Raw genomic sequence first — 23,864 nt, forward strand, 5'->3', positions numbered from 1 at the left:
GAATCAGTATTTCATGGAAAAATAAACATCTCTGTGAACCTAGGGAGGAACAATTACTGTGCTCAGTGGGAAGTTGAAGAAGACATTCTTGTCAATTCCCCACCTCCAAGATGCTGAGAGATGGAAGCCAGACGAGTCTTTGCCCTCCTTCCCCCACAGCAGATGCACTTCAAGCAATGAAAGGAAAAGGAAACGTGGCTCTGTGCATACTTGCTAGATGCGAGCAAGAAAACAACACATTAAATGATGATGGACCATCTGCCTTCCCTGATATTGGTGGGGTAGGGGACAAAATGTGGGTGCCCCAAAATAAGATTTCTGAATTGCCAAATTTGCCTTCCATCCCCACATGTCTAGCAAGGCAGCAAAGGAAAAGGCTTAAGATAAACCCTGATCAAAAGCAAGCCCAAGAGAACAAGATGGACTTGCTTAGCAGAGATGGTATCACACAAATGTATCTGAGGGTAAAATATCATAAATGACCATAGAACATTTGCACTTCGTAGTTACTGGCCAAACTTAAGAAGTGCGACTTTCAGGATACAGAAATTTACACCTGATGCCTTATTCATTTTTTTACACCACAGAAATAGGGAGGAAGCACACAAGACCCACAGATCTTGCTTTGTCAGGAATGGCTTGTGTGCAAAGGATAGCGGTCACTTGGAGAAAAGTGGGGGCTCTTTTATTTAGGCTTTAATTAGCTTCACGAAGTGGCAAACGGCAGGAGCCTTCTGGGAGGATTAGCCAACAGACATGAGCAGTATTTATTCCAGGGCATTGCAAGGTGGGTAGAGAAGTGCTGCTGTTTCCATTTGGGGTTTTGTCTGCCTTCATCGCAGTAAGGTTGCGGTCTATTTCTGGTTTGTTTTTAGAAAGGGTGTGCAGGCATAAATGATTATAACCACAGAAATCATCCATTTTGCTTTGTGCTTATAGTCCCTAATTATTTTTTATTTTAAGCTATATTAATAACAAAATAATTTGAAAGAGATTTGCAAATAGAGCTGACTGCAGGACTTGGGAAATGCTGCTTGGTTTGGTTGTTTTTTTTTTTACTCTAGATAGGATAATTTACGCTAAGAGAGGATAATTTAAGACCACAGTGATCCTTTCTGAAGCTAACATGAAATGCGGTGGCAGTGGTACAGGGCTACAGGGTACCCAAGGGCCCAAGGGGAAAACATCTTTCTCAGGGGAGAATTCCCCACCCTTCTGGTAACCTAGGATGCCAACAGCTGGAAAATCCCTAGAAATCAGTGTACATATGGAAAATAATTAGGCAGTTACATTTCTACTGAGACTGTACCATTACAGATGACAACTAAGCTTTCCTCTATTTCAGTGTTTTCTCACACTAAACCACCCTGAGTCTCTTTGGGGAGATGATAATGTTTAATGTTTTTATCAGGGGAGGGTCAATTTTGATGTTTTATATTGCTTTTTATTGATGACATTGAATTGTTGCCAGCACTGTGAACCACCCAGAGTACTCTTCAAGGTTGAGAAGGGTGGTATACAAATACTGCAAATAAATAAATAACGGGCAGGTTATAAATAAAGTTATTATTATTATTATTATTATTATTATTATTAAAACAAAATGATCTGTACTTAAGAGGCTTGTCACATCTGGAAAAAAGATTTTAACTAAAGCCTTTCTTTCATATGAACTTGCTTCCTAAGTATAAGGCGATTTAAAAATGGATGATTACAGACTCACAAATATACAGAGAAAGACTGAAAATGTTCACCCCAAATGTGACGGTGCCATGGTTGTATCAGTCTTAAATAGATTTGAGGGGGCCCTCCATTCAAAACCATTTTTGTTTTATGTCTGTGTTTGCAAACTTAAACATACATTTTCCAAACTGAATCTACATCCTAGATGAAGTTTTTTTTTCCTGATGATTTTAGTCTGTTCCTGATTCATTCACAATAGTTTTATTTTCATGTTAAGATTGTTTCATCAGAAGCATCTAGAACTATGGATCTTATATACAATGTGTTCAAGATTTCATTCCAAAGTGCCTTTTCTCAGAAAAAAAAACTCGTGCACCTAAAACCATTAGATGTCTATGTTTGGTCTCATTGTATGGAGTTATTTTACTGCTTTATTTATTTATTTATTTATGTACAGTTTTCATATACCACTTTTCTCACCCCTGGGGGGAAATCAAAACAGTTTACAAAAATAATGGCAAAATTCAATGCCTTACATACATAAACCAAATCATAAATCAAACAACATATGACTAAGCATAAAATGCAATAGGACAAATTCTCCATAAGATAATAGGACATTTAAACATGAAGTATAACAATTAAAAACACCTAATAAAAAACATTAAAATCACATGATCCAGTGTATGATTTCTGTGAGTCCCCGAGAGATGCAGAAATGGTATTGATTCCTAGTCTTTTTCTTCTATTCCTCTTTCCAGAGGTGGAATGATCCAAACTTCTGAACAGTATCAGTTCGTCCACCATGTCATGAGCTTGTATGAAAAACAGTTTTCGAGAGCAGCAGCTGAAGAATAAAGATTCAGAATCATTTGTTATAACGTAAAACAACAGAACTCTAACCAGAATCGTATGTATTCCAGGGAAGAAACACTTGGAAATTTCGAAGTAGAAGATATATTTATACATATATAAATATATATAGTTTTACTTTCATATTGCTTTATTTTGCGTTTAAGAGGTAAGATGCTGCTTTTCTTCGACATGTGACAGAACATTGTTGTCTTCACTCCAAAAAGGCCTATTTATACTGTAAATAAGATCAGTAGCTCCATTTGTTACAAAATTTTAAAAACATCATTGTCCGATTTGCTATTTACAAACAGCAAAATTGCTACTAGATCCAAGTACAGTGTGAAACTCTTTGATAAATGTCTTGCTGAAGTCTGTAATGTATGTTTACTAAGCTTGAAAAGTAACTTTTTTGCCTTTTTTCCTGATGGATTGTTTTTACATTTTAAACTACCGGATACTGTGTATATCATAAGACCTTCTGCGCCTCTGCATTAAAGGATACAAGTGGATTCATACTGAAATAATGTTTTTAATGCCTTATATGTTTGCTCAGTTAAAAAAAAAAACCAGTCCCTACAACAGGCCTGGGCAAATTTGGGCCCTCCAGGTGTCTTGAACTTCAACTCCCACCATTCCTAACAGCCTCAGGCAAAGAAAAGGGCCTGAGGCTGTTAGGAATGGTGGGAGTTGAAGTCCAAGACACTTGGAGGGCCCAAGTTTGCCCAGGCCTGCCCTACAATGTAGTTGTGAAAGAAGGAAACCATGGGAGCGAGCTGCTTTTCATGTCATTGTGACTGGGTTCTCAACTTATTGAGGTGTCCACACGTATCCTGTGGATCACAGAGAATGGGAGAAAGGCTTGTAGCCATCTCTTCTAAATGTCGCAAGCATTTCTGGTGTGTTGTGCAGTCATGCTACCTATTTGGAGAGCCAAGCTGCTCAGATTGGCTCAGTGGTTTCATGGGAGGCAGAACTTCCCTAATAGACAACATCAGGGCCAGTTTCACCTCATATTTAAATAACTCTAATCCAATACTTAGCCTTACCAACAGATCAGACTTCCTGTCACTATAGCATTTCTTAATGCTTTGCTGGTAATTCAGAATAAATGACTTCTGGATTTTGGTTGGAGAGGTTTGATGGATATAAATTGTATTATAGTCCCAGAGACACTTCCCATGAGCAACACAGCACTTCAATGTTCTTATATACAGTTCCGAACTACATTCATGATGTAGCAAATCGACTCTGTGAATGTTTTGTCATGCTCACTGTCTGAACCTGGGCAGCTGTTTGCAAAGGCACAGTAAGAGAAGCTGGACTTGTGAGAAGAACATATAAGGAAGCACTCGTATGTAACTCTTTTGCCATGGCCTCTGTTAGGCAGCCACACAAACCACATATCCCATGAGGTTGCCTGTGTAAGCTCTTCTAAATGCTCTAACTCATCAACACATTTCTGTTTTAAAAGTTTTGACTAGTTTCTTTAGTAATAGTTCCTGAATAAACTTAATGATTGTGGGATAAGAAACAGAATGTTCTTATGGTTCAATAACAGTGAAAGACCTTGAAGCAGAGAAGATCACATGGAGAAGTGTAAAGAGTGAGGCTTTTGAGACTGGTGCAGTTTTAGTCTTCTCATAAATGACCTATCCTTTCTCTTCCTTTCTTCCCATTCTTTTTCTCCCTCCATCCCTTTCTTTCAGTTCTCTTTCCCTTTCTTTTTCTTCTCCCCCCCCCCCCCCAAACGCACATCACCTAACAACAGCCAATCCACTTCACTATTTCCCACTTACATGACAGAGGGCCACTTCACATAGCCATGGCCAATCATTTTCATTGCCTCTGCTCTGGGACCACAAGTGGTTTGTTGTTGTTGTTGTCCCTCAATTATTTTATAATGGATAATTAAACGTCCCTATGTGAAGTTTGAGTCAGATCATGAAGCCATGTAGAAGTCTTTGTGGAACAAACCAGCAAACCATCCAACCAACATGAACAATACTTTGACAGATAGACTGATAGATAGATAGATAGATAGATAGATAGATAGATAGATAGATAGATAGATTGATAGATATAGTAACATAAGGCTAAACATTTTTATGATTTCCTAACTAAAATATTCAATTATATTTAACCAACTCATAACTGCAATTACAATATCATATTTTAAACCTTTTAGTATTATTTTTGTTATTTACAGTAACTAAGTAATAAAGTTAGAGGCAAAATCTCAATGAATCCAATTTCAGGATATTCTGTCTCGAAAGAAGCCAAACGGAGCTGGAAAAGAAGAAGGAGAAGAAATAAGTGTTGTTGTAGCAACTCCCTATGCACATAGCTATTTGGACTTACTTCATTTATATAAAGGATGAGTAAAGGAGGATTTCATGAGGGTTTATAAAATTCTCTGTGGCATGGAGAAAGTTGTAATCTGTAGTAAGCCGGCTGCAGTCCTGAACTGGGAAAAAGAAAATAATAATGTACTCTGTTTCTATTAATACTAGTATGTAACCTCATCCAGCAGAATAGTGATAAATGCCAAATAAAGGAAAGAGTGCTTCTTTGCAATGGGCATGATTACAAAGTGGAATCTGTTATTACAAGAGATGCCTACCAATTCAGATGGCTCTTATGGTAAACTAGACAGATGCATGGTCAGGTTGGCTATCAATTTATAAGAGAGGCAAGTTGGCTTTACCTTTATTGTACAGCTTAGCACATTTGAACTAATTTGAACTAATTTTCTAATTTGCTGCTCACATCTAAATCCAGATCATTTGTGGAAAAAATTAAAAGCACTGGATTAATATATATAAAATTTTATCACAACTAAAGCAGGAATATAGTGTTTATGCTTCGGACCTATTCGCATGATGTTGCTTCTTTGCTACCACTCGGTCAGTGGGAGACCATTGGAAGGGGTTACTTTTATAAAAGTAGGCCATTAACAGACTATTTGTGTCTGTAAAAGAAGGCTGTTTCCTAGAGGGAAATGAGTGACTTTATGTGATAAGTCAACGCAAAGACTGCATTCTCCTGCTATAATTGCAACTTTCCTGCCTCATGTCATAAACTCTATAGATAGCCTACAGAGAAATCTATATTAAAATAGCTTAAAGGAAACTTAGTGAATGATGCATAGTTCAAAATACAAGAAATTAAGGATGAGTGCAAGCTCTAAAAGCCCGTTCCATAGTTGTCCTGTTTTTTTGCTCCTTTAGTTCTATTTTACTTGGCCAGAAGAGGTAAATGAAACAGCTTTTACTAAACTGAAACGCTTTCCTATAGACCAGTGGTTCTCAACCTGTGGGTCCCTAGGTGTTTTGGCCTACAACTCCCAGAAATCGCAGCCAGTTTACCAGCTGTTAGGATTTTGAGGAGTTGAAGGCCAAAACATCTGGAGACCCACAGGTTGAGAACCACTTCCTTTGGACAATTCAACATAGCCTTCTTCACGGCAGCATTTCTTTCTGCTCCTTGTATAGAATTTTCTGGATCCAGATTCTGTTGAAAAACATAACAGGTTTGAAATTGAAAGGATGACAGCCAAGGACTATAGGTATGGTGTGATCATGTGTGTGCGTGCACACAAACATAAAATGAGGTCATTTCTCACCCCAGTACCACTTCCCCCTCTGTCCAATGAAATTGTCTTTTCATCTTTTAATTTCTTAACAATGCAGTGACTCATTTTCACTCTTACTTTCTGGAATACTTGAAATTTGGGAACTGAAAGGAAGTTTCATGGGAGAGGGCAGAGTTGTTATTGGAAGATCAATGCCCTCATTTGCTCTCTCTGTAGCTGCCTCCCTCAGCCTCTCTTTCTCCTGGCAGTGTCTCTATTTCTCCATGTGCATGTATTTCATGCAGTCTACTTAAAGGAACAAACTTGCGGGAGGGGAAGTTCCTGTAACAGCATATCCCTTATAAAAAGATCTGCTCCCAAGATGTTGTACTGCTTCTCTGAGTCAAGGTTTTATTTATTTTGACTGACATGAGTTCAAGTCCCAGTGGCACTTCCAAGATACCTTCTTTACTCTTATAAGGTAAAGTCTTTTGGTGATAATCCATCCCCAGGGATCTGACGAAGAAAATGTCAGGTGCTCTTCCTGCTTTGCATAGTTATCTGGTCATAGTCCTAAAAGGAGCATAAGGGGAATGTGCCTTGGAGGCTTTTAAAAGGTTCCAACCTGAAGGAGGTTTATTTAGTGTTCACTGAAAAAAAGAGGAAGAAATGGAAAGCTACTTAGCTTTATATCATGGCATGTTGGAGAGTTAGTCTGAGCTGCAAAGATTGAATGTGAGATAGTGGGTCTCCTCCTCTCATGGTTATGTTTCTAATAGAGCAGACAGAGCTACACAGTATAACATGGGACTCTAACAAAAATAACATTCCTGAGCCAAGTTCTCACCACCACCACCACTGCTATCCTAATAAGTTTAGTCAACATTGTGTTACCAAAACATCAATTTTTCTGCCTGGGGAGAATGTACAATGCCATGAGTCTATGACACTTGGTAAGTGAAGCTTTGTAATATGCCTGATTTAAAATTAGAGCTTGGGAAAATTACTTTTTGGAATACAGCCCTTCATATTCCTCATCCAACATAGCCAGGTAGGTGACATTCAAAAAAGTAACTTTCCAAGGTGAATTAAACAGAAGATAAGCTGCACATGTCTTACCTCTGCAGATTCCCCCCTCCACCAATAAGTACCCAGAGAACTTTCATATAGGTAAAGCAAAAGATTTTCCCCTGACATTTTAAGTCCAGTCATGTCCGACTCCGGTGGTTAGTGCTCATCTACATTTCTAAGCCGAAGAGCCAGCATTGCCCATAGGCACTTCCATGGCCATGTGGCCAGCATGACTGCATGGAACTTTCATATACCCATTGCTATAAGCCACACATTGAGTTCCATACTGGGAGAACATTAAAATTAACTTAAGATTTGTCATTGTCGTGTTCTTTTCACATGTCTCAGGCACAAGCTGCTTGATATTCATTATATTTTTCAGCATGGATAAATATTGTTAGCATTGATATGCACATTGCAAGCTTACATGGGGGAAAAGTCACACTGTGTTAGGGCACTGTCTGACACATGCAGCGTTTCACTTTTAAGTAACTATTGGTTTTGCCTGGAGGGTTTTTTCTTTTTTATACTCCAAGTACACGGAACTGTTGAACTTGCAGAAATGGATGTAACCACATAGCCCACAGGGGGCCAGTGTATATTTAAAGTCTGAACTACACAGAACCATATTTGAGCTGTGGGACCCAGCTGTCTTCCAGAGTCTGCCAAGACTCTTTAGCCACTTCCCATCTGCTACCAGACTCAGAAGAACTCACTGATGCTCCAGAAACGTTTCTTTCATAATAGAGACCACCAACAGCCTTCACTGCCAGAAAAAGAAAAGGTACCATTTACAATTGCCCAAAGTGCCAATTATATTTTTGGGAATTTGTATGCCTTTACATTATTGTGTTTTAATGGATGCAAGGGCGATAATTGGGCTTTTTAGAACTGTGGGGGGAGAGATTCTTCAAACATAGAGCCAACATTCATTTATTGTTCGCACATCCTTAATATTTTAAAACTGGCATTTGAGTCAATGAGATTCCTAAATGTTTTCGAATATCAGAAATGTAGAGTTAAGTGGATTGGCTGGGTGCTGGGAGGTCAATATTATTGTGTCTTTTAGTTATTTTTTCAAGCAGTACAGTCCACTCTCCACATTCCCTAAAGTTGGGGCATAGGATCCCCATGATACTGAAAAAACAAATAAATAAATAATTTTTAATGTGAGATAATACCTCCCTAGGAATTTCTAGTTCTTCCAGCACAACTATATGTTCAACTTCTGCTGGAAGCTGATCACTGAATTGCATGAGTACCTAGAGATTCCTAGAAAGACTGTGTTATTGTAGGTTTTTCGGGCTATATAGCCATGTTCTAGAAGCATTCTCTCCTAACATTTTGCCTGCATCTATGGTTGTGAGGTCCTAGAAAGGCGTTCTCTCTAAAATAAAATCTCTAGGTCCTCCAGCATGACGGAAGGAATTGACCATAAAGTCACATTGGAAGACTTAGAGATTCTTAGTGAAACATTTTGAGCAAAATCCATAGATAAACAAATTCACAAAAATCAAAACTTCAAATGTGGAAGGATGGCTATAGAATATAAATTGCATAGTCTCTTATTCATGGAATTTATGGTAGAAGCAACACAGAGATAATTAAAATGCCAGGTTGTTTTTTTTTCATAAAGTGATGAGATCATGAGGATGTGTACTGAATGAGGACATGGGGAGAATCTGAATGAATCAAGGTCGGTTCTTACATAGGGTCCCCACACAATGTACGACCATCAGTTGTGTCAAATGCTGTGCCACGTAGACAGCATTCACACACTAGTGGTAGCCCCCACCAGTACTGCGCACAGCAGTGTTGTCATGGAAACTCTCCATGATCTTCGTGACAGATACACTTGGTGGGTGGCTCTCAGGAGAAGTGTGATTTTGGAAGTTTGAAATGAAATAAATAAGCTTAAACACCTATGGTTAGGACAGCATGCAATAGTTTCAAGACTGCATTCCATTTCACCAAGCCTGATCTCCGCCCAGGAGTCTGCCAGAGTGGACCAGTTGGTCAGATGTCTTCCTTAAATCTGGTAGATAGGCTGGTGAAATCATATCTCAGCAGCATTAAAACAATTTCCTTCTCTTCTGGTTTCTTTCTGGATTCTGTTAAAAGAGCTGGTGCTAACATGTAAAGCCTTGCATCATACACGTTGTTTGTCCCCAAGTGACCTATCTGTTTTTGGCTAAAGGCCTGTGGAGTGTGGCTATACAACTGTGTGTACATATGTATAAAGGGTGCGCCCCCCCCCCCCATTTCTCTCTTTTTGCAAAAAAAATAGTAAAGATTTAAATATTCCTTTCCTGTCCACTGACATCAAGGCTTCATTGTTTGTGGGGTGGAGGTGAAAGCCTTTTCCATCCTGCAGTGATACCCACTGAGCCCCTGGTTTTCTCACCATAGGAAACTATTTGCCTTGGCATCAAGATATCCTGAACCCGGCCCATCCCCTCCAATGTAACTAATCCACTGAGGTGGAGGCAAAGTGTATTTGGAGGGTCTCTCCAGCTTATGGACCAGAAAAGGAGGGAACAAGGATCACAGCCACTTTGGGTGCCTCAAGAGCCCATCAGCCCTGCCCACCCAGAGGAATGCAGCCCCCAGGCTTTCATTGGGAGCCATTGTCACCAGCCTCAAACAGTTTCCCACCTAGGATCTCACCTTTCAACCACTAAAGCAATCACCTGAGGCCTTTATGGAGACACAACAGAGACAACAAGATGACATTTCCTCCTACATAAGACTTATGGGCCTCCTTTTGGCAATGCTTGCCCAGTCCTCATATTTCTAGTATTGCAGAGGGTGAGACATTGAAGATAGTTTACACCTAGAAATCTTCCATTTGCTATGTTTACTTTCCCCCAGAAACTGCCCAGGAAGTCTTGCTTGATACCTACATAATTGTATTTATGGTAGCAAGTAAAGACCTTTTTATTTTCTCTGACCTTTTTTATAGCCTGGAGACTCTGAACTAAGACATAGCTCTCCCCTGATTACATATATATTGGTTTATAGTGTTTTACTGCAGAATTATTCACTTTTTGGAATTGTTTTCTTTTTCTTGTAAGAGTATTTGTTCTAAAAATACACATTAAAAATAATGAATGGGTAAAATGATACCAATGTCTCCAATGGGTGGCTATTACTGTTCTCGACAGCATTGAATGGCTTTTTTCCTCTTACAGGTGAGGGAATCAATAGGGACATCCAGGAACAGCAGTGCAGTAGGTGCTAGCCTTGCTGTGTCGATGCAGGCAGTTATTGGAAAGGATATTTTTTGGACAATAACTTCAGGAATCTCTGGAGAATCTGAAAGTTGTGGTCCATAACAACAACTTTCCAAAGCTCTGCTTTCTGTTGGTCCCAGCCATTGTGACCAGGACTGCTCCTATCTGCTTAGGCTTCCGGACCAAACCCATCTCTGTCTTTTGATTATGGACTGAGGGATTGGAAAGTTCATTTGCTTTGATTGTATATCAGCAACAGCCTTGCTGCTGTTGGAGTCAGAGGGACAGCTTTAAATTGGCTGTCTTCCTTTCTTCACAACCGTGGACAGCGAGTGGAGAGAGGAGGCCTGGTCTCTGAGAGGTCCCCTCTATCTTGTGGGGTTCCTCAGGGGGCCATTCTCTCCCCTCTGTTGTTTAACATCTACATGCAACCACTTGCTCAGCTGGTCCGAGGTTTTGGGCTGGAGTGTTATCAGTATGCTGATGACACTCAGCTGGTGCTGAAGATGGAAGGCCGACCGGACTCTGTACCTGATAATTTCCATCAGTGCCTCGAGGCCGTTACTGGATGGCTGCATGCCAGCAGGTTGAAGGTGAATCCAGCAAAGACAGAGATCCTATGGCTGGGTCGACCGGGCAGTGGGAATATCCAGCTGCCTACCTTGGATGGCGAGGCGCTACGCCTGTCATCATTGGTAAAGAGTCTGGGAGTCCTTTTGGACCCTCTGCTGATGATGGAGGCCCAGGTCTCCGCCATTAGCAGAACCGCTTTTTTTCATCTGCGACAGGCTAGATGGCTGGCCCCCTACCTGTCCAGGGACGACCTAGCTACGGTGATCCAGGCTATGGTTATCTCAAGACTGGACTACTGTAACACCCTCTACATTGGCCTTCCTCTGTCGGTGATCCGGAAGCTCAAGTTGGTACAAAATGCAGCTGCTCGGCTTCTTGCGGGAATTCCGATGAGATGCCACATAACACCAATCTTATTACAGCTGCATTGGTTACCAATTGAGCACTGGATCACTTTCAAAGTGATGGTACTCACCTTTAAGGCCTTGCATGGTCCGGGGCCGATGTACCTGAGGGACCGCCTCACCCCCTACCAACCCCAGAGATCCCTCCATTCTGAGGACCAAGATCTATTGGAAATTCCCAGTGTCAAGACCTTGCGTCTAACAGCAACCAGACGCAGAGCCTTTATAACAGTGGCACCATCACTCTGGAATACTCTGCCACCTGAAGTCCATGCCTTGCGGGACTTATTAGCTTTCTGCAGGGCATGCAAGACATACCTGTTTTGACAGGCCTTTGATTGTTGATTTGCTGTTTTTAAATTGTTCTTAAATTGTTTTAAATTGTGTTAGATTTTAGTCATTCTTGTAAGCCGCTCTGAGCCCCAGGGGAGTGGCGGCATATAAGTTCAAATAATAATAAATAAATAAAGTTTAATGTTTGTTTTTAATTTCACAGCTCAGAAAACCACTGTAGTCTGTAGAAAGCTCCAACGATCCACATTATGGCAACTGCAGTCATGCAAATGCAATCTCAGGTGCAAAGCACCATGGAGATCTCCAGCTCCAGTTCCAGCTCCATCAGTCACACATCTCACACGACCAAAATTGTGGGAGGCAAGTATTATGATGAATCTGCAGAAGACCAAAGAACCAAAGGTTTTTGTGGCTTATCAATGAGAATCAAAATTTATTAGTTCCTTTCCAGCTAAAGTTGGTTGTGGAAGTATCCCATAGAAAGAAACAAGATTTCTTCGTTAGGTGTTGTCCTCCCCCATCTCCATGATCATCATCCATATTTACTTTGTAGCTAAAGGCTAGCATGTGGGACTTGGCATGAGTCATAACCAACTTTAGCTGCTTTGTGGCCCGTGTGTTGATGCTGACATTTTGTTCCATGTATTCATTTACATTTGCTTACATTTCCACAGGATTTGATTGATCTTCTTTCAATGAATAGTGTTAAATAACTATGTTCCATATGTTCAAACAAAACAGCATGCCCTTCAATTGATCCAGCTTAATTTGCACTTGCTCCCACCCTGCCACCCACAAGAGTGAATGTAACATAAACTCTGAATTATGTTGCCCTTCTGAGCCTGGCCCAGGGATTGAGAAAGTAGCAATTGTACTCCAGCATCACATTGCATAATAAATCCCAGGTGAGCCATGTTATTTTGGCACCTGAGGCAAAAAATATCATCAGAAGCTCTTCTCAGCATGGACTCCTAAAAAGTACAGTAGACTCTCACTTATCCAACCTTTGCTCATCCAATGTTCTGTATTATCCAACGCAGTCTGCCTCCCACCCAAAATAATGTCCAGGTTGGGAAAAAGAAAGAACCCTTGTCCATTTTGGTGCTAAATTAATAAATACAGTAATTACTACATAACATTACTGTGTATTGAACTGCTTTTTCTGTCGATTTTTTGTAAAACATGTTTTGGTGCTTAATTTGTAAAATCATAACATAATTTGATGTTTGTAAGCTTTTCCTTATTCCTTCCTTATTATCCAACATTTTTTCTTTATGTCGAATAATTGTGACCCTACTGTATGGTATTACTAAATTAAATAGCCAACACTGTTCTGCCCTTTCATTATTTATTGGAGTCCAGGGTTGAATGCCCACTCAGCCATGGAAACCCACTGGGTAATGTTAAACAAATTATACACTCTCAGCCTCAGAGGAAGCCAATGATAGTTCACTTTAGGGTTATCATAAGATGGAAATGACTCCAAGGCCCCAGACAACAAAGTAGCAGTAAAATTCTCAAATAGGTTCTTTGATGTTTTATATATTAAATTGCAAGATACCATAATTTACTAAAAACCCATGTTGTGATTCCTTCTTTATATTTTGTTTTATTTATTTAAATGTTTCCATACCACTTCTAATTCTTCAAATCCAAAAGCTATTTCTAAAATTAAAGCAAAAACCAAAAAAACCTCCCCTCCCCGAAAACAGTAGGAAACCACCACTTTTCTTCCCCATCTTACCCTAATTAGGCTGAAAAATGCGGTATAGAAATAAAGCAAATAAAAAAATAAATAAATATTACTACTGCTGCTGCTGCTGCTGCTGCTATTAAACTTTATTTATACCCCACCACCATCTCCCCACAGGGACTTGGGGTGGCTAACATGAGGCCAAGCCCGACAAATACAATAAACAAATGAAATACATACAGCAAATAATATAATTAAAAATTAAAATAAAATTAAAATAATACACCATGATAAAAACAATAACATAAAAAAGCAAAGGAAGGCTAACACAGTGGGATATAACACCAGGTATGAAGTGAAATAACAATTACGGACAAGGAGTAAATCAGGATGGGCTAGGCCAAATGCACAAATAAAAACGGGGACATAGTGCAGGATAGGAAATTGGAGCGATTTAACTGATGGGAGGTACAGGAGGGACAAGTTATGGGGCTTAATTACCTGCTAGAAATAAGGGGAAGTGCATCAAGAAGACAAGTATATTTCCATATCTATCTTCTACATATGATTTTCAGATTAATGTCCTTACATTCCTTTGCATTCACTCTACCTTCCTTTATATTGTAACCTCCCTGGGCCAGAGAACATATCCCCTGTGAGTACAGGAGTCACATTGTATATATTAGGCACTCACTGCAGGATAGAAAACACATTCAGGAATTTAACTCTCAGATAACATTGTTACTTGCAAGAGATGTCCTCTTGAAGACATCTCTAAAATCTGGACAGCTGTTTGATGACAAATGCTTTTCCCTGACAGATGAGGTGGTTTCCCAAAAATCCTCTTCTGCGGTGGAGTCCTTTAGCATGATCTCTCTCTCTGTTGAGATACCTGCAGGAGAGAGCATCCCAGAGTTTGTAGAAAAACCCCATCCACTAACGGCCACTGAAGGTAAGTTGTAGTTGTCCTTAAAGAAATGGCAACACAGTGCTCAAAGAGCCAGGCTTCATGTAGCCAAAACTGTGCAATGATTATTTGGTAACTGACCTCCATTATTACTGGGCAATCATTTTACCAGGTAGATAGTGAGGTTTCTTTTATGAGTGGAATTTAGATTTCATTCCTAATCTTTTTGTTTTGAACTTTTAGAGCACTTTAGTTGTTCCATTTAATTTTATTGTGAGGCCACATTGAATCCTTTTGGGGGTGATTGTATGGTATGCTTCCTCCAGAAGTTAAAATACACTTATATTGGAGGACCTAACAAGTTCACTGTAGGTCTTCCAGTGCAACTCTATGGTATGCTGGAATCAGTATTCAGGTAATTTAATGCATTTTTGGGTCCAGCTGGGAATGAGGGTCTTACTGTAAATGAAACAAAAGATAAAGACCAACAGTATACTCTGGCAACCACTGTTAACAATATTGGAAATTTCTTCCTGAATTTCTCAGCTATAGTCTCTATAGTGTGAAAAAATGCTCTTGTGGGTTTCCTAGCCTTGCAGAACTAAAGGGGGCTGTGGGAGAAGCATCCATTTTGGCAAAAGCTGGGGTACACTAGTCAAACACTATGTAGCAACTCTTTAGCATACAAGTACAAAGGTGCGTTTGGTTCAAGAAACATACAAATTAATTCTGGCACCTGATGACCAGCATTTCACCCAGTGTTCCTTTGGTTTACCAACAGGGGACAAAGCTGTCTTTCGAGCCAAAGTGAAAGGCAACCCCAAACCCACTGTGACATGGAAAAGAGAAAGCGGAATACCAATCAAGGAAGGATCGAAGATGTTTTTTGACAGCATCAATAAGGAATACATCCTTAAGGTACTGTGTGTGTCTTTCAAAATCCCCCTTTTCTCACCATATTTTACTCCTCTGCTTCCCCAGCACAATGCAGTAACAGTTTTAATGGTAGGGTTCAACATTTGCAATGGCCAGTCCCTAGTCATGCCAGCAGCAGGATATGATCAGGGCTACTTGTTGGCTGTTTCTGACATAAAGGCACCTTTGAAGAAGGAATGGATTTGAATTTGATTTTGGTTTGTTTGTTTTTATAATAATACACCCACATTTGTAAATTTTATCATATTCAGGATAGATTGAACTTTAAAAAAAATGAAAAACCAAAACAGAAAGATTTGATCGATTGCATCAAGGGTTGTGAATGCGTCCAAAATATTTTTGCTTTTTTACACAACTTTTACATGTGGTAAAAAGTTCCTTCTGTCTCTCCACATTTCCAGCAGTCTTTATTTATATTTTTGTAACATTTTCCCAATTTGTGTGGTGTCATGTACCACCTATGCATTATTTTTATCCAATTTTCTTTTAAATCATAAGCGCACGTATATTTAATTTTTTTATTCAAATTTCTTCCCATTCTTCCATTCCTATTGATCTTCCAATATCCTGTGCCCATCTGATCATGCATTCCTTGAACAACGAAGAGAACTTATTAAGTCTAGTTTTATATTTCTGTTTGGTTTGGTTTTTTGTTTTGTTTTTTTTGTTTTTTTTTGTTTTGCCCAGAAGTCATAAATCCAAAATACTTTCTACTGCATCCCTTGGAAATCAGCTGCAATGAGGTGTGAAGGATCCACTATTTAAATTGATGAAATCCATACCTAACCAAAAGTAAATGCTTTTAGTCTACATAAACCTGGCACAAGTTCACTCATCATATTTATGGGATTGTTCCTCTGGTTGTATCAATTCTACAAGTGTCTTTCGTGACATCTTTTGTTCTGTCTGTGACTTTTTCTTTGCAGTTGGAAAACCTCGCATCAGAAGATGCAGACAATTACAAGTGTATGGTCACCAATGATCATGCTGAAATTATCTACATGGTGTCCTTGGTTATAACTGAAAGTAAGTACCAATATAACAACCAGAGATTAGTGGGAACAGAGGAAGAAGCTAATTAAAGAAACTGAAAAGTGACTAGGATTGTAACAAAGAATGGAGGGCCAGTGTGGTGACTTATGAGCACTCTTGTTGTACTATCTCAATCAGAAGGATTATGAGGCTGAAATTAAAAAAAAAATCCAGAAACCAGCTGTTGGAGATACTTTAGTAGTAGTATTTCTCCTGACTCTAGTTTTTCCTTTTAACTGGTTAGATGGATTTTAGGCCATTTCTATGCCGGTTACCCTCAGTCACACTTCCACAACCAACTGTCCAAAAGCCAGATTAGCCCTGCCTCCTGCCTCATAAAGATACATTGCTGTGACATCACAAGGATAAACCCCTTGGGCTTAGGTTTTGATCCTGGAAAATTCAGGGAATAAGATGTGGATAACTTGGAAAGCCAAACATAAGGAATATGTGGTCCTCCAAATATTACTTGACATCAGTTACCATCATTTTACATTACTGGCTAGGTTGGCAAGGGATAATAGGAGGCAAAGTTAAGAAACATCAGGAGAATTAGACATTCCCATTTCTGCCTTAGAGTTTTGATAATCCCTCTTTGTTCTCTGATTTTATTTTTTTGTTTTTTTAAGGCCAAGAAAAACTGGATTTCAAAAAAATGTTGAAAAAAAGGTGAGATACTACACTTCACACAGACACCACACTATTAACAAAGTACTTGTAACATTAACACACTTTCTCAAAAAGGTTGTGCACACTTTCCACCATTTTCCCCAAAAGGGAATTTACAAGATAGTTCTGCCTAGGATGCTGGGCATCCTGGAAAGCTGACAAGCAGTGAGTATTGTTCTTGGGGGGACTCCCTAATAAATGAAAGTGATTGTGACAGTGAGGAGGCCAAAATTTGGCTGTTCACATTAAGGAAGAGAAAAATTAGTCCGATACATTTATTCACAGATTCTATGGTAGTTTGCAGTGACAGAACCGCAGCATAATAATAAGCAAAAACAGAACAGCAGATAACATCCCTCATATAACATAAATCCAATAAGCAATGAAGCTATAGAATTGCAGATTCTATAGAAACATTTCCTAGACTCCCTAGAAATGTATGTAGGAAAAATAAAATCAATTTAAAGTGCCTGACTACAAATAAGGATATATTGAGCTGACAGCAAATTTGCCATAATATTGTCACCAGTGAAACTTCCTTACTAGTTACTCCAAAACAAATATCCAAGCACCAAAATGTTATTTTGTTTAAAAAAACAAAGCCTATTTCACTGACAAAGGCCAAGGGGATCAATTTGCCTGTTTATTAATTCAAAGGGTCTCTCTATTCTTTTGAGGCAGCTGAGAGGATAGTGTAAAACTCATAATAAAACCCAAAATATTCATTGAAAGAACGCAACCCATTCAAAAAGGATACGCTGCATAGAGAAACAGCAGCACAAATGATGGCTTCTTCTGGCTTTTCTGTTTCAACTGCCAAATCTCTTTTTACAAAAAGGGAACACCACTGATAAATCTAATGGAGACCATTCCAAAGTTTTGAGGTTATCATGGAAGTCTGTCACTTCTTGCCACAGAATAATGAGCTAGCGTCCCTGTCTGATGCTTTTATCTGTGGGTAAGAAAGTGAGAAGGAGAGGAAATTGGGTAAAGAGAAGGGAGGACTAGGGCCAGCAGGGCACCTAATGATATCCTAGCCAAGAATTTTAACATTGACTCAGGAAGCTCAAAGGCCACCTTAGGCTGGATCTACACTGCCATATAATAATCCTGTTTCTGAATCCAGATTATCTGCTGTGAACTGAACTATATGAACTGTGCACTGCACAAGATATGTGCAGTGTGCATATGAATTTGCTCATGTTTTTTCAATTAGTCAATGCAAACAATCTCCATCCATCTGCCACTGGCCCAGCCTGTCTGTCAAATTTTAAAACACAATGTGTCAAAAAGTTTGCCCATGCCGGATGTATATACATTACATATAAAATAATATATAAACATTGCTTGGGGCTCCATGAGAAACTTTTGCTTCAAAAAGGGCTCTGCGGCTGAAAAAGTTTGGGAATTCCTTCATTGCTAACATTACATATTTTCATGACTTATTATTGCATTTTTGTTGCCAGAAACTGGAGAATTGGGAGATTACAGTCTTAGGCATCAAAGTAACTTGGCCAGTCTTAAACACAAAGCACACTGATGTGTAATTATGTTGACTGCCATTTGCTAATTTGCTCCAGGAAACAAAATGGTTCAGGTTCATTCTGCCTCCAGAACTCTTAGGAATTGTAATGTTGTCAGGAAGCTCTAAAGTCTGTAACTAATATAGGCAGGTCGATAACCTTTGAATGTATGCATATAGAGGGCCCCCAGCTCCAAAGAAAAAAGAGAAGAAGGTGGTTGATGAAAAAGAAATGCTGGAGATTCTCTCCAAGGTACCCAAGAAGGACTTTGAGAAGGTCTGCATGGAACATGGCTTCACAGATTTCCGAGGACTTCTTAAAAAACTGAAGGAAATGAAGAAAAAAGTTGAAGTTGAGGTTAGCGATGCTTTCAACCTTTGGAGTGATGAACTGACATATATTTCAACTGATATACCACAAACCTGCATATGTTTCGGTTGTACTTTTCTTCAGTTGTCTTTTATCCAATTTGGATGTTAAGAAGGAAAGAACTAGTTCACCAGATAGAATAAAATGTACCAGCTATATCTATAGAGTCAGGTTAGAAAACCCAGAAATTCACGGGGAAGTGTTTTCTTGAGTAAAAAAAAATTGTAACTTCTTTATTTACATTTTTAACTTTCTTGTAAGGCTGACTACCGAATAACTGGCAAACTTTTTTGCAGCATAAACTAAAGCTCTTGTCAACATTTGTTTTGCTCTAATACGCCACAAGAATGAGCATTGCACATTTTCTTTCTCTATCATGTGCATGATCCCACACTAAAAAAATATTATTCCTTTTGGGTAACATGATAATATAATAACAAAATGTATGTAACATAAAATGTGGCATCATAACAAGTGGTAATAAAAAGAGGGGAGTTTTGCAAGACTGTAAGCACATTGTACCAATAATTAGATTTACAACTCAGAAATTCTAATCAAGACAAAAATAAGATTAAATGATAAAAATGGCCCACCATTTTGATTTATTTTCCATTTGTATTTACAGGCTATAAAAATTCTGAAACCCTTGGAGGATGTTTCTGCCAAAGTGGACTCGACAGCAATATTTGACTGCATTTTAGAACTCAGGGATGCTAATACGAAAATGACATGGATAAAGGTAGCCACCCTTCTTGACTTTATTTAAAGTAAACATGTTAACCTGGGAGAGTTCAGAGAAAGGGAGTATCTGTCACAGTTTCTGTCAGAGAAAGAGAGGAGTATCTGTCACAGTTTCTACTATTAAGCTACAGTAGAGTCTCGCTTATCCACCCTTCACTCATCCAACATTCAGTATTATCCAACATAATCTACCCCCCCCCCCCCCCCCCCCCGGAGTAATGTCCAGGGTGGGAAAAAGAAAGAACCCTTGTCTGTTTTGGTGCTAAATTCTTAAATACAGTATTTACTACATAATGTTACTGTGTATTGAACTGCTTTTTCTGTCGATTTGTTGTAAAACATGATGTTTTGGTGCTTAATTTGTAAAATCACAAAGTAATTTGATGTTTAATAGGCTTTTCCTTAATCCCTCCTTATTATCCAACCTTTTTGCTTATCCAACGTTCTGCTGGCCCATTTATGTTGGATAAACAAGACTCTAGTGTGTTTCACTTCCTAACTATATCAGAAACTATTTGAATTCAGATCAGGAAATCTGGTATCCAGTGAGAGAAAATATGGGAAATTGGTATAGATTGAAGCAATGATTTCTTTGGATATTTCGCAAATATTTGTCTTGGTTTTCTTTTATTCTTTTTAATGTTTATTTTGTACAATTCTGCAAAATAGCAATGGATTCTAACCGTGATGGTTGCACATGTGTTGTGGGATATGTTCCACTTTCATTTGACAGATTATTTACACAAGTCTTCTTATATACATCCTTTTTTTAAAAAAATTAACATTTAACTAATTTTTCAATTAAAAAAACCACCCATGTTACTCACCCATCACCCATCCTTCTGGCCACATATTTTCTCTATTGTATGGCTATTTTTAATCATGCACACAGCTTTCTTAAGATGGTTGTGTTGGCTTCACTCTTTTTAACCCTTTTCCATTTAAGTCATACATTTGTTCTTTATTTCTTCTATTTTGTCTTCTTGCATATCATCCCCCATTAAACTTGTTATAACTTGAAATTGAACCTGATCATATAGATAACTAACTATTCCAATTTTCCATCACCCATTTTTCCCATCTTTCCACTCCAATTCTATTGCTCCTTGTCCTGACAAGATCATATTTTAAAACATTTTTGTTCTTTTGTATTCTTTTGTATTGATTTTGGTATTACCTAGTACTCCCATTAATAACATATCAAAATCTATGGTCGAAGGCATATCTAAATCTAGTTGTAGTGGTACTTTGATTATTTTTTCCATTGTCTTCATTAACTTTTTTCAGAAAGGAATTATCTTTGGGCATTCCCACCAAATATGGGAATGCCATTCCTTTTCCCCCCACAATGCCAACACATTGGACTTAACTCTTTTGTCATGTATGATAATTAGGCCAGGGTCCTATACCATTTTAATATACATTTTCTTTCCAATTCTTTATACTTCCCCATTTTAATTTCCTTCATCCCTTTCATAATATTCTGTATTGTTTGATTCTCATGAATTTGGCTTGGTTTTCTGTACTTCGTTTACCTGCCTCACAGAATGCATCAGCACTGGCATTCTTCTAATGAAGTTTTTCACATTGTTAACCTATCTAACACAAGAAAATGTTGGGTTAGACAAGTTCAGAGACAATATAGTTTATGCATTTGTCTACCACCCATCACATTGTCAGGAGGGTTCCATATTTGTTCTTATCATTTTCAGGGTTTAAAAAATAATAATTTGATGTTTCTCTTGTCTTACACCCTTTTCTGGCAACTCCTGGTACCAGCTGCAACACTTTAAACTCACTCTCAAGTGGGTTTCTTACGAATACCAAAATATCATGTTTACAAGTTTTTAATTTTTTAAAATTTTACGTAAAGTAGAAAGAACCAAAAGATATATAAAACAGCAAAAACGCACAAAATGCACTACTTATCAAAACAGATCAGAATGAAAAAAGCTCATCTTCTCTATTCTCTCGTTTCTTCTAGAGTTAGAGTATTAAAAAGTATCATTAAAGTGACACTTTTGCACCATAGCACCATAGCTCTTTTAAAAAAACAATTTAAAAACGAAGGAAAAAAATCTCCCTTCAGACTAACTATGCCCTGATTTTTTAAAAATATATGAAACAGCAGTAATGCAGAACCAGGAAATCATAGCAAACAGCACCAAGACAGGACGAAGCAAGTGAACCCCAGGCAAACCCAAGGAGCTATTTTGCAAGAACTCATCCTTCTTTAGACCAATCAATGGAAGTATAGTGTCTAGATTGAAAGAAGTAATAGTCCCACTCTCTTCCGCTTTGGTCAACCCTCACCTGGACTACTGTACCCAATTCTGGGAACCACAATTCAGGAAAGATATGGATTGGCTGCAAAGTGTTCAGAAAAGAGTGGCTAAAATGGTCAAAGATCTGGAACCCAAATCCTTTGAGGACCATCTTAAGGAGCCTAGAGTAAAGAAAGTTAAGAAGAAATATGCTAGCCATGATTACGTTTTTGAAAATATGACATGTTGTGAAGGGAGCAGGCTTGATTTCTGCTGCTCCAGAAATTAGAATATAGCAGAACAAATTCAAATTGCAGGAAAAGATATTCCACCAAAACATTCAGAAGAAACTACCTAATGGTAAGATCTGTTCAACAGTGGAATATGCTGCCTCAAAATGTGATGGGGTTTCCTTCTCTGCAGGTTTTTAAACAGAGGCTGGGTGGCCATCTGTCAGAAGTGCTTTGATGGTGTGTTCCTGCATGACAAAATGGTGTTGGACTGGATGGCCTTCTCTGATTCTCTGATTCTTTGGAAGAAGCCAAATTGGCTGTGTCAAGCCACTTTAATATAATGTACTTCCAATTTGCACTATTTAATTTTAAAGTTATCAACCTTATCTTTTTCCAGGATGCTGAACCTTTGCGTCTCCAGTATTCTCTAGGAAAATATGAAGTGAAACAGATGGGCACTAAGTATATGCTCTACGTCAGCAATGTGACTGAAAAGGACATGGGTGTATACACTCTAACTGTAGGCGATAAGCAACTCTCTGCAAGATTGCACGTAATAGGTATAACTGATTTATAATGCATATGGGAAGATGAGTCATATCATTGGCATGTACAAGTCACAGCCATGTTTATTTCTGTAGAGCTGGTTTGATGTATACAATATGAGGTTGTGGTTCATATTTCAGAAACATCTCCAGTCTTGGGGCCAAATATACATAGTGAAAGTCACTGTATGTTTCCCCTTGTTTTTGATTTTAACAGATGAGCCTCTGACGTTTTTGGCAGACTTGAAACCTCTGAAAGTAACTGAGAGGCAGACCGCTATCTTTGAGATACGTCTTTCCAAAAAGGTGCCCAATTTTGCCTGGAAGTTCAATGGGAAAGAGCTGAAGCGAGATGACAAGTATGAAATCATCACATCAGAAGATGGCTTAACCCACACACTGAAAATTAAAGATTCACGTCCAAGTGACATGGGTCTCGTCAGCTTTGAAACTGGAGATCTAGTAACCAAGACCGAACTTTTTATTCAGAGTAAGAGGAAATCAATCTTGAGAAAGAATTTCATGAATCCTGTTTGGTGGATAGAAAAAATGTGAAAAATTATTATTCTGATATTATCTTACTTATTGGTTAGCTTTAATTTTAAAATAAAAAGAAACATCAAGGGAGATAGTTGTGCCAAGTTTTGAACAAAGGTTCTCTTGACAAGCTGCTTAGTTGTTCAACAAAAATCTAGGTGCAGTTGGTAGTGAACTGGAGGCAAAAATCATTCACACATAACAGATATGCTTGTACCAAGTATTAGAACAAGTTACAGTGACCATGCTGGCCATGTCATTCTGGGATGGTTTTAAAAAATGACTTTTCCAACATAAACACCATATGCCTCCATCTGATATATCCAAACAAATATAGGATCATCAGGAGATTGACTTCAAAATTTTACATATATTGTGTGTTGCAGAAGGGCAGAAGATGGTGGGATTTTTTTTACTTTATAAAAAAGACCATAACCTCAGCAACTTCACTGATAAGGATCCAGCACCAAGTCCTCACATGGGACAACCAGGCTTACTCACTTGCCCTTCATACTCTGTATATAAGGAAAAGCTTTCTACCAATAAACCTCCAAGATATCCCAGATTTCTCTATAGTGAGTAACAGAGGGAGTCAAATGAAATATACAAGTAAAGATCTTAGGAGTGTAGTATTGGAGATATTGTCCAGGAGAAACTACTGGATTTTTAGGAGTTACAAAACCAGTTATGCATTTTATGTGATATTTTATATTTTATATTTGTGCTATGCT

General features: G+C 38.5%; 2 protein-coding genes across 7 annotated transcripts in view; both read left to right on the forward strand.

Moving 5' to 3' along the window:
• PTPN5 (protein tyrosine phosphatase non-receptor type 5) overlaps nucleotides 1-3,062 on the forward strand; it is an 84,753-nt gene extending 81,691 nt beyond the window's left edge. For all 5 annotated transcript variants that reach the window (XM_067462614.1, XM_060768214.2, XM_067462613.1 and 2 more), the window contains one exon: nucleotides 2,445-3,062. In XM_067462614.1, the coding sequence (XP_067318715.1) occupies nucleotides 2,445-2,541 (97 nt within the window). In that variant the 3' untranslated portion in view covers nucleotides 2,542-3,062. The remainder of the gene's footprint in view (nucleotides 1-2,444) is intronic.
• Nucleotides 3,063-7,811: 4,749 nt separating this feature from the next.
• Nucleotides 7,812-23,864, forward strand: part of IGSF22 (immunoglobulin superfamily member 22) — a 45,583-nt gene continuing 29,530 nt past the window's right edge. Inside the window, exons 1-10 of one of the 2 annotated variants that reach the window (XM_067462616.1) lie at nucleotides 7,812-7,964; nucleotides 11,887-12,044; nucleotides 14,198-14,329; nucleotides 15,066-15,202; nucleotides 16,147-16,246; nucleotides 16,882-16,921; nucleotides 18,624-18,801; nucleotides 19,439-19,552; nucleotides 22,449-22,611; nucleotides 22,814-23,086. In XM_067462616.1, coding sequence (XP_067318717.1) covers nucleotides 11,933-12,044; nucleotides 14,198-14,329; nucleotides 15,066-15,202; nucleotides 16,147-16,246; nucleotides 16,882-16,921; nucleotides 18,624-18,801; nucleotides 19,439-19,552; nucleotides 22,449-22,611; nucleotides 22,814-23,086 — 1,249 coding nt within the window. In that variant the 5' untranslated portion in view covers nucleotides 7,812-7,964; nucleotides 11,887-11,932. Of the gene's footprint in view, nucleotides 7,965-9,863; nucleotides 9,989-11,886; nucleotides 12,045-14,197; nucleotides 14,330-15,065; nucleotides 15,203-16,146; nucleotides 16,247-16,881; nucleotides 16,922-18,623; nucleotides 18,802-19,438; nucleotides 19,553-22,448; nucleotides 22,612-22,813; nucleotides 23,087-23,864 lie in introns of those variants that run through there. The other variant, XM_067462617.1, reaches the window with a different exon arrangement.

The sequence above is a fragment of the Anolis sagrei genome, chromosome 1, assembly GCF_037176765.1.
Source record: "Anolis sagrei isolate rAnoSag1 chromosome 1, rAnoSag1.mat, whole genome shotgun sequence".
NCBI classification, from domain to species: domain Eukaryota; kingdom Metazoa; phylum Chordata; class Lepidosauria; order Squamata; family Dactyloidae; genus Anolis; species Anolis sagrei.